General features: G+C 37.3%; 1 protein-coding gene and 1 pseudogene across 1 annotated transcript in view; one reads left to right on the top strand and one right to left on the bottom strand.

The window, feature by feature from the left end:
• LOC107489836 (TMV resistance protein N-like) overlaps positions 1-2503 on the bottom strand; it is a 14348-nt gene extending 11845 nt beyond the window's left edge. Inside the window, 1 exon segment of the mRNA XM_052262231.1 lies at positions 1916-2503. Coding sequence (XP_052118191.1) covers positions 1916-2403 — 488 coding nt within the window. The 5' untranslated portion in view covers positions 2404-2503.
• A 345-nt stretch (positions 2504-2848) lies between these two features.
• On the top strand, positions 2849-4394 carry LOC110281224 (uncharacterized; annotated as a pseudogene).
• The last annotated feature ends 6327 nt before the right edge of the window (positions 4395-10721 follow it).

Below are 10721 nucleotides of genomic sequence, written 5' to 3'. Positions count from 1 at the left end.
TTTGCCTTTTTTCATGAGACTCAAGACATGACAAAATTAAACAGAAAAATATAAAACAGAGAACATTGAAGGAGAAGAGAAAAACTGTTAGCTCAGGTAGCTCTGAGAACTCTGTGTCTTGCACTCTCAAATCTTACTCCTTGCTTCAAACAGTGGTTGTTCCCCCTTTTTAAAGAAACAGGAAAGCCTCCACACTTGAAGCCAAAACCGAACCAACTTTCTTCCTCCTTCAACAAACCGGTTTGGCCACTCAGAGAGAGAAGAGATAACCATGCATTAACCAACATGCAATTACCTCTAGTCCTTTCTTGATCATCAACCTTCATCAATCCGGGCTCTCCATCCTTGGCTTCCTCTCCAAGATGGATTTCTGGCCCTTGATGCCTCATGATGATGATGACTTCATCTGCTTCAAACTCTGCCTCCAACCATCACTTCGCCACTCTAGCTACTCCCTGTGGTAGTTGGTCAGATTCGAAGACAAGCCATGCTTCAAGAATCTCCTCTAGCTAGCCGAATCTTCATCTTCCTTTTCGAGCATGAAGAAGCCAAGATCTGATCTCATCACAAAATCTTACCATAAGTGATGCAAATCTTAGCCACAGCTTACTTTTCTTTTTCTTTTTCGTGCCATCATCATGATGGTCTTGTAGCTTGTTCTCCCTTCCTTTCGGTAGCTTACATTTGCTTCCATGGCTACCAATATTTTAAACGTGTAGCCTTGATGCTTGCAATCACATCACTTTGTCAATTTCTCTCTCATAGTTCCCATGTAATAAATGATAGTTGAATGTAATTTGAAATCCAACACAAGTTTGAATTTTGGATCCGTTGAAAGCAATTTTGCTTTCTTTCTTCCACTTGTTTTGGATCATGCATGAGAACCAAACATGGGCTTATAGCATTAAAACTTATTCTTGGCCCATTCAAAATATTTCAGCCACACTTCTTTGATTATTTAATGATAAAATCAATTGGGCTTAATTCATCAATTCTGGCCCAACCAACGCAACCATTTTTTCAGCCGTATAAATTCAATTCCAAGGCTGAGTATATGAATTGGGCAAGCTAATATTTTTCTTTTATTTTTCGGCCCAATATAAACCTGCATCACAAAATTATTAATTAACATATGTTAAAGGAAAATCAAATTAATAATTTTGTAATTAATATAATTAATAATGTTTAGTCATCACAAATATTAATTTAGAGTTTTCCAAACTCATCACTTGGTTATATTAAGACTACGTTCGTGAATTACAATAGAAAAGATATCAACTCTACAAGATTTTATTTGTATATTTTTCTTTTTTTTTGAATAATTACATTAAATTATATATAAATTACAATTATTTTTTACAAACGAGTCTTTAAATTTAATATTAATTTATATATTACCTAACTAATCCCTAAACAATATAACACTTTTAAATTTATGCTATGTAATATAGTTAATTTAACTTTTCGTATAATAGCTAAATTTTAGTCTGATTTGTATAAAAGAAAGAAATTTAGGTTCAAATTTTTACTCACTCATCATATGTATATATAATTTTATGTACATTCATATTTTATATATATTAAGGGTGTGGTATAGTTCAAATGGCATAATCTCTCCATACTCACCTAGAGTTATATCCGCTGATAGGAGTTGTGTACTTCCCATCCCTTATCTCTGGTATGATTGTGAGACTCGAACTCAAAACTTATAGCTGAGAATGGAGAGAATATGTTATTTGAATTATAGCTCGTACGATCTTATTTTCTCCTTTTATTTACATTTGACTCACTTAAAATTAACTTTTCACAAGAAAAATAAACAAATAACAAAGATGTACAAAAATATCGGCAGAAACGATTCTGATAACAAAAGTTAAAGAAACGATTATGAGACACTGGAATTGTAAAAACATACTCATCAAGTTTGAAACATTCACCAGACAAGCTAGCCACTTGATGCAGAGATTCTCTCCATTTATGCACTTTCTCCTTGTTATCCTTGAATCTCTTTTCAAGCCTAGCTAGTGCTTCCCCATAACTATTATTGCAGTGTCTCACATCAGAAGGATCAACATCATAAAAAACCGGAAAAACCAATCTGCCCTTTCCCTTAACATATTTCATAATAGTGACAAGTTCTTCTAAGCAAAAAGAAGAAGCAGCATAGTTCTTAGATAACACAGGAACTGCAATCCTAGACTCTTCAATTGCCTTGACAAGGGAAGGTGTAATTTCATCCCCTCTCTCGAGCTCCTCGTCATCAATGAATGTTCGGATTCCCTTGTCATGAAGAGCTTTGTAGAGATTGCCAATAAAACCATGGCGAGTATCAATTCCTCTGAAACTGAGGACCACATCGTATTTCCAAATATAGCTGAAGGAAGAGGAAGGAGAAGCTTGCATAATCCCAAGAACAGATCTGATACAGTTGAGAAAAAAGAGATAATGCAATGCAGATTGAAATAAGTCAATATATAAATCCAATCACCACCATTTATAATTGTTACAGTTGAGTTTAGCATTGCTATCCAGGAACAGGAAATTAAGGCCAAGTCAATGAACCATAAATTAAGCCACCCAATACTATTAAATATGGAGTAAATGGTCTCTATCAAAAGTCAAAACAAAATTATTTTTATTTTTACGCTCATTGGTGCCGGTGTTGCGTGCCAGTGTGCTGGGAAGACATAGTGGTGGCACCGTCAGAACACAAAACAAGAGGCATTGGCGCTAATGCTAGAGAGACAAAAAATACAATCACAACTTGTCTTATTTAGTATTCATTAATTGTTGGCTAATTTTTTTTTATTATCAAATATTTCTGTATGATAGAAATTCACTTCACGTGATGTTGATAACGGAAAGCCGTTAAATGATTTGACTAATTTTCATCTAACAGCTCTCAACTATTAATTTCACGTAAAGTCGACTACACATGAGTTTTCACCTTTCTGTGTTTATTTGATTATTAAAATATAGGGGTGTCTGCGGATCGGATTGGATATGGCCGAAAATTCGATCCGATCCGCACAATTTCCATCGGATCGGATCGGATCTGATATCCGCACTTTTTAGTGCCCGATCCGATCCGATCCGCAAATGTGCAGATCGAATCGGATATCGGATATATCCGCATGATTAAACCTTTTCTTTTTAATCATATTTCTATGTAAAAAAATTCAATAAAAATATTTTTTTCATACTTTTAAACTTATTTATTCTTAAAATATTTTTAATCAAACTCTTTCTAAATAACAAAATAAAACAATACAATATATGAATAACAATTACTAACTAAATGTAAAATCCCTACAATACCCATTGTTCCTCTTTTTTTTCAAACCAAACCCTAACCCTCTTCTAACACACTCACTCACCTCTCACTACCGCACACACTCTCACTCCCCTCACACCCTCTTCCTCACAGCACACACACCAGACTCTGACAGAAAAAGAAAGAAAGAAAAAGTAAAGAGAGAAAAGGGAAGACCGCGAGAAGAGAAGGGAGGAGGAAGGCGGGAGCTGTCCACGCCGAGCCACCATGCGAGTAGAGAGAGAGTCACACCTCATCACCGTCGCACCTCATCACCGCCGGCCTGGAGCACGCCGTTCGTGTCCCGTTGCGTCGCCGCCAGCCGCGTCCAGCTTGCTGCAGTTGCGTCACCATCAGAAGCCAGAACCGAGAGAGATGCGTTCGAGAGGGGGGACGAGTGCGAGAGAGGAGACGCGGAAGAAGGACTGCCGTCGTTGAACTGCTACAGCCGCCGCGCCTTGTCCCCGTCGCCGCTAAGCTTCAACCGCCGCCATCTCTGTTGGGGGTCACCATCATTGCTGAATGAAGAGGGAGAGTTTGAGTCGGCCAGTGAAGGGAGGAAGAAAGAGTCGCGATGGAGGAGCCGTTCACTATCGTCGCGTCTGCTGTTGCCATCAACGGAGCTCGTCGTCAGGGGAGTATCACCGACGTCACTGCTAATGATCCGTCTCCGTCCCTGTTTTGATCTTGCTCAGCCCCACACCCCCTTCATTCTTGTCTCTAAATCAGCACAATTTTTCCTATGATCTGACTACATTTATAAAACTGTAACGCTTCCACCTTTACTCTGCTATATTTTCTTCTTTTCTTACATGCTCTGATTTTAATTGCAATAATATGTCTTTGTTTTAGTATTATCGTCCTACTTTTGTTGCGTTTCTGCTGGAAATTATCTTGAGTACTGGTATTAGTGCTATCATGGAACGATTGGAGCTGTTGATGTTATGATTACATCTGTGATGTAGCCATGGAAGTTGCTGCCACCGTCTCGATCCAAATTCTGCGCTCATTCGTTTCATTTTATTTCAATCCTCCTCACCTTGGATTCTAGCACTCGGGTTCGATATCTTCGGTCCCTTAGGACCATGTTGTGAGTAGGCTTTATATTTATAATTGGTTGGCTTTGCATATATAGTTATTTTATTTTGATATATATTGTTTTGAACTTATAATTACACTTACATATTATCAAAGGATTTAAAATTAGATTGTGATGAGTTTGGAAAACTCCAAATTAATACTTGTGATGAACAAACATTATTAAAATATTTAATTGCAAAATTATTAATTCAATCTTAATTAATCATATGTTAATTATTAATTTTGTGATGCAGGTTTATATTTGGGCCAAAAAAACAAAAGTTGTTGCAATTAAGCCCATATTTGTTTTTCTTATAAAAGCTTCCTATGCTTGATCCAAACTTACCAGGAAAGCAAATGCTTTAAATGGGCCAGCAATTGTGATAACAAGCCCAATTAAAAGTCTTGGTATAAGACCAAAAATGCTTGGTCCGAATTTAAAAGGAAATGGGGCACAATATTGTCTTATTCATTTTAACTAAAACCCATTTCTTTAGTTATGTTACAAGCTTCCAACGGATACAAGCATTATACCATGTGAAGGATTCTAAATTTCATTAAATTACCATTTATTGCATGGGAACATGAGAGAGAAATTTGCAATTGAATTGATTGATTGTCATAAGTGCTGCACGCTACCTTATGCAAGGGAAGTAAAAGCAAACCATTTTTAATTTGTTTAATCACTTTGAATTGCTTTTACTTCAGATTCTCTCTTCTCTCTCATCTCTTTCTTCTTCTTTTTTTTTTCGGTCATTAACCAGGAAGCCATGGAAGCTACTTGGAGCTACCGAAAGGAAGGGAAAGCAAACCTAAAGACCATCGAGTTGATGGCACAAGGAAAAATATGCTGTGGCTGAGATTATCACCAAATGTGGTAATATTTGGTGAGGTAATCTCGGATCCTTCATACTCAAAAGGAAGGAAGAAGATTCGGCCAGCAAGGTGAGATTCTTGAAGCATGGCTTGTCTTTGATTCTGCTCAACCACCACAGGAAGTAGCTAGAGTGGCGAAGTGATGGTTGAGGCAGAGATTGAAGCAGATGAAGTCATCATCATCATGAAGCATCAAGGGCCAAAAATCTATCTTGGAGAGGAAGCCAAGGATGGAGAGCTCGGATTGATGAAGAGTGATGATCAAGAAAGGACTAGAGGTAATTGCATGTTGGGTTTTGCATGGTTATCTCTTCTCTCTCTATGTGGCCGAACCGGTTCTGTTTCTTGAAGGAGGAAGAAGTTGGGTTAGGTGTTGGCTTCAAGTGTGGAGGCTTCTCTCTTCTTTAAAAAGGGAGAACAACCACTGTTTAGGGCAAGGAGTAAGATTTGAGAGTGCAAGGCACAGAGTTCTCAGAGCTACCTAAGCTAGCAGTTCTTCTTCTCCTTCAATGTTTTCTGTTTAGTATTTTTCTGTTTAATTTTGTCATGTCTTGAGTCTCATGGAAAAAGGCAAACAGTGAGGTTTGTAAGAAAAAGCCATAGAGCGGAAAAAGGCAGAGAGTGCAAAATTAAAAGAAAAAGCCATAGATGTCTTAGAGTTCCTTTGTACATCTGTGTTGTGTTTCATGATTCTGTGGGAATCCCCTTGTAAGTTGGGTTAGCACTTTACAATTTGTAATCTGGATGATTATAGTGAAATTCCATCATTGTTGTGATGGAGACTGGATGTAGGCTGCACTGCACTTAGCAGCTGAACCAGGATATATCTGGGTGTAATCTTCTACCTCTCTTCCTACTCATCTCTGTTTTTACTGTTCAGATGAAAAATAAAAAATGTCTCGTGTCAAATGACGAGACAAAATGAAAATGTCTCGTGGCTAGGGACGAGCTAAAAACAGAAAAGTTTCTTCTAAGTCCAGCAAGTGTTAACAAGCAAAAAGGGGGCTAAGATTCAACCCTCCCTTCTCTTAGCCACTAAAACCATCAATTGGTATCAGAGCTTGGGCTCAAAGAGATCAAGCTTTGCAGCTTGGAGTAAAGATCCTCATGGCGGAAAACAGTGGCGCAAATGTGGTGTCTTACAATCTGACTGAAGGTCAATCAAGCAACAGACCTCCCCTTTTCAATGGAAAAAATTATACATATTGGAAGGAGAGAATGAAGATATTTGTACAGGCAGTAGATTACAGACTTTGGAAGATTATCCTTGAAGGGCCTCAATTTCCAACTACCACAAGTGCTGAAGGGGTAGTCTCTCTCAAACCCGAAGCAAGATAGACCGAGGAAGATAGAAAGAAGGTAGAATTAAATGCCAAGGCAGTAAACCTGCTCAACTGTGCTATCAGTTTTGAGGAGTACCGATGGGTATCACGATGCACAACGGCAAAGGAAATCTGGGACAAGCTACAAATCACTCATGAAGGAACCACCATTGTAAAGAAGACTCTGATAGACATGTTGAACAGAGAATATGAAATATTTACAATGAAGGAAGGAGAGTCCATTGATGAACTGTTCGAACGGTTCAACACTATCATTGTTGGCTTAGATGCTCTGGGAATTTCACATTCAGAATCTGTGCTAGTAAGAAGAGTGTTGAGATGTCTTACAAAAGAGTGGGAAACAAAAGCTTTAATTATTTCAGAGAGTAGTAGCTTAGATTCTATGACACTTGATGATTTGAGAGGAAATCTTCTTGCTTTTGAAAACTCCTATTTAAAAAAAGATTCAAAAAAGAAAGGAATTGCCTTTTCTTCTATGACTAACCCTCTGGATGATGAATCCAGTGATAACTCTTCTGAAAATGAGTTTGTGTTGTTTGCAAAAAAATTCAGGAAAATGATGAAACTCAGAGGCAAAGGCAGCAGCTCAAGGAGGATGAAGAATGACCTTAGCAAAGTAATTTGTTACAATTCCAAGGAAATGGGGCATTTTAAATCTGATTATCCCAAGTTAAAAAAGGAGGAAAAGCCAAAAAGGGGAAAGAAGAAGGGACTGATGGCTTCATGGAAAGATTTGGAAAATGACTCAGATGATGATGATGGAGAATCAGAAACCAAGTCTCAACAGTGCCTTATGGTAGATCATGTAAATCAGGTAGTCTTTCATAACCCTGACACTGAAGATCTTCATCTTATGATAGACCACCTTTCTGAAAAAATAAGATGCTTTCTGCTGGAAAATCAAGAACAACAAATCACCATTCTTCAAGCTGAAAATAGTTTTCTAAACGAAAAAGTGAGAGAGGCCGAAACTGCTTGTGATCTTGTTGAAGAAAATAAGCAGTTAAGAGCCCAAGTTAGAAGTTGTGAAAGTGACCATTCGGTCCTTGCATATGTTGATTGTTTTAAGCAAAATGAAGAGTTGCTTAAAGAGGTTAAAAGACTTAAAGAAGACTTAGCCAAGTTCACCCAAAGTTCTAAAAATTTGAATCAAATCTTGGCTAGTCAAAAACCTCTTTATGATAAAGCTAGGTTGGGATTTTATAAATCTGAAAAATCACATTTTGAAAACATTGCTTCATCTTCAAATGATACAAAGTATCAAGACCCAACTCACTTTAACAAAACAGCAACTCCAAGATTTTGTAGACTATGTAACCGAAGTGGTCATTTTCCAGTTCAATATTTCTTTGGTGAAAGAATGATTGGTGACAAAGTTTACAAAGTTATTTTTGATTACAATGATTTGGGACATAAGAGATGGTTTAACGTGAAAGGATCCAAGAAAATTTGGATACCTAAGGTCACTTGAGCTTATTTTGCAGGTATTCCTAGCATCCAAGAAAAAGGAAAATATGTGGTACATGGATAGCGGATGCTCTAGGCATATGACCGAAAAGACAACCTTCTTCATAAAGCTAGATGAATATGATGGAGGATTTGTCACATTTGGTGATGATGCAAAAGGAAAAATAGTAGCGATTGGGAAAGTGGGTAAAAATCTCTCATCTTGTATAAATGATGTCCTTCTTGTACATGGCTTGAAGCATAATTTACTTAGTGTTAGTCAATTATGTGATTTGGGGTTTGAAGTTATTTTTAAGAAGTTTGTTTGCTTAGTTGTTTGTGAAAAAACTGGGGATGTTTTATTTGAAGCTAAAAGATGCAACAATGTTTATGGATTAACTCTTGAGGATTTAAAGGAACAAAAGGTAACATGCTTTACCTCTCTTGAATCTGAAAAATGGCTTTGGCATAGAAAGTTGGGACATGCTAGCATGTACCAAATTTCTAAGCTAGTCAAAAAGAATTTGGTTAGAGGAATTCCAAACATCAAGTTTGATAAGGATCTTACTTGTGATACTTGCCAATTAGGCAAACAAGTAAAATCCTCTTTTAAATTAAAAGATGGAATCTCAACCAAAAGGCCATTGGAGATGTTACATATTGATCTTTTTAGTCCTACTAGAACTCAAAGTTTAGGAGGTAAACACTATGGTCTTGTAGTGGTTGATGATTACTCTAGATTTGGTTAGATACTTTTCCTTGCTCATAAGAACGATGCATTCTATGCTTTTTCTACCCTTTGCAAGAAAATTCAAGACGAAAAAGATTTGAAAATTGCCCATTTGAGAAGTGATCATGGAAGAGAATTTGAAAATCAAGACTTTGAAAAATTCTGTGATGACTTAGGGATTTCTCATAATTTTTCATGCCCTAGAACCCCCCAACAAAATGGGGTTGTTGAAAGAAGGAATCGAAGCCTTCAAGAAATGACTAGGGCCATGCTATGTGAGAATGAAATTCCTAAATTTTTATGGGTTGAAGCTGTGAACACAGCATGTTATATTTTGAATAGAACAATCATTAGAAAAGGGTTAAAGAAAACTCCTTATGAGCTATGGAAAGGACCCTTCGAATCTTAAGTACTTTCATGTTTTTGGATGTAAATGCTTTGTACTTAACAATAAGGAAAACCTTGGAAAATTTGATCCAAAATCCTATGAAGGAATGTTTGTTGGATATTCCACCACAAGCAAGGCCTATAGAGTTTATATCAAAGAATATAGAACCATAGAGGAATCCATACATGTTACTTTTTGTGATTCTAACTTAATTCCCAGTACTGTAAAGGAAAATGATTCAGATTGTGAAGAAGATGGAACAAATAAAGAAAATCCCAAATCTGTGCAAAATGAAGAATCTGTCAGCCCAGTTTTGTCTCGTCAGATTGGAGGAGACATTTCTATTTTGTCTCCTGAGGAGGCACGAGCAACTGAAACAGTGAGACCACCAGAAGTTCATCAAAGTTCTACACCTGTCCGAAAGCCTAGAGAATGGAAGTCTATGAGGGGTTATCCTCATGACTTCATCATTGGTGATCCCTCTCAAGGAATAACAACAAGATCCTCCACCAAAAGGCAAGTCGAACCTAGCAACTTTGCTCTCTTGTCACAAATGGAGCCCAACAATGTCAAACAAGCTCTTGAAGATCCATCATGGGTCAAAGCCATGCAAGAGAAGCTTGCTCAATTTGACAAAAATAAGGTTTGGACACTAGTACCTCATCCGAATGGTAAGAAGGTAACGGGTACTAAGTGGGTGTTTAAAAATAAACTTGGTGAGGATGGACAAGTTGTTCGTAACAAGGCTCGATTAGTGGCCCAAGGTTACGATCAAGAAGAGGGAATAGATTTTGATGAGTCTTTTGCTCCGGTAGCTAGAATGGAAGCAATTAGGCTGCTTCTTGCCTATGCTGCCCATAAAGGTTTCAAAATGTTTCAAATGGATGTTAAATGTGCTTTCCTTAATGGCTTTATTGATAGAGAAGTGTATGTGGCTCAACCCCCCGGTTTTGAACATAAAGATTTTCCTAATCATGCTTTTAAACTTTCAAAGGCTCTTTATGGCCTTAGACAAGCTCCTAGAGCTTGGTATGAAAGGCTTAGTGTCTTCCTATTAGAAAATCATTTTCAAAGGGGAACCACCGACACTGCTTTGTTCATTAAAGTTTCTAATGATGACATCCTTCTTGTTCAAGTTTATGTGGATGATATTGTGTTTGGATTGGCCAATGAGTCCTTGTGTGAAGAGTTTGGAAAACTCATGACTAGTGAGTTTGAAATGAGTTTAATGGGAGAGCTAACTTTCTTTCTTGGCCTCCAAATTAAACAAACTCCTAGTGATACTTTTATTCACCAAGGCAAGTATGCCAAAGAATTGATAAAGAAATTTGGCTTAGAAAATTCCAAACCAATAGGAACTCCAATGCATCCAAACAATAAACTTGAAAAGGATGATGATGGCCTAGATGTGGATGAGACACGGTATAGGGGAATGATCGGCTCACTAATGTATCTTACCTCCTTTAGACCGGATATTGTTCAAAGTGTGGGTGTATGTTCAAGATTTCAATCTCACCCAAAAGAATCCCATTTATCGGCCGTTAA

Source organism: Arachis duranensis, chromosome 5, assembly GCF_000817695.3.
Source record: "Arachis duranensis cultivar V14167 chromosome 5, aradu.V14167.gnm2.J7QH, whole genome shotgun sequence".
NCBI lineage: Eukaryota > Viridiplantae > Streptophyta > Magnoliopsida > Fabales > Fabaceae > Arachis > Arachis duranensis.
The sequence above is the reverse complement of the archived record's forward strand: the minus strand, read 5'-3'. Positions and strand labels throughout refer to the sequence as shown.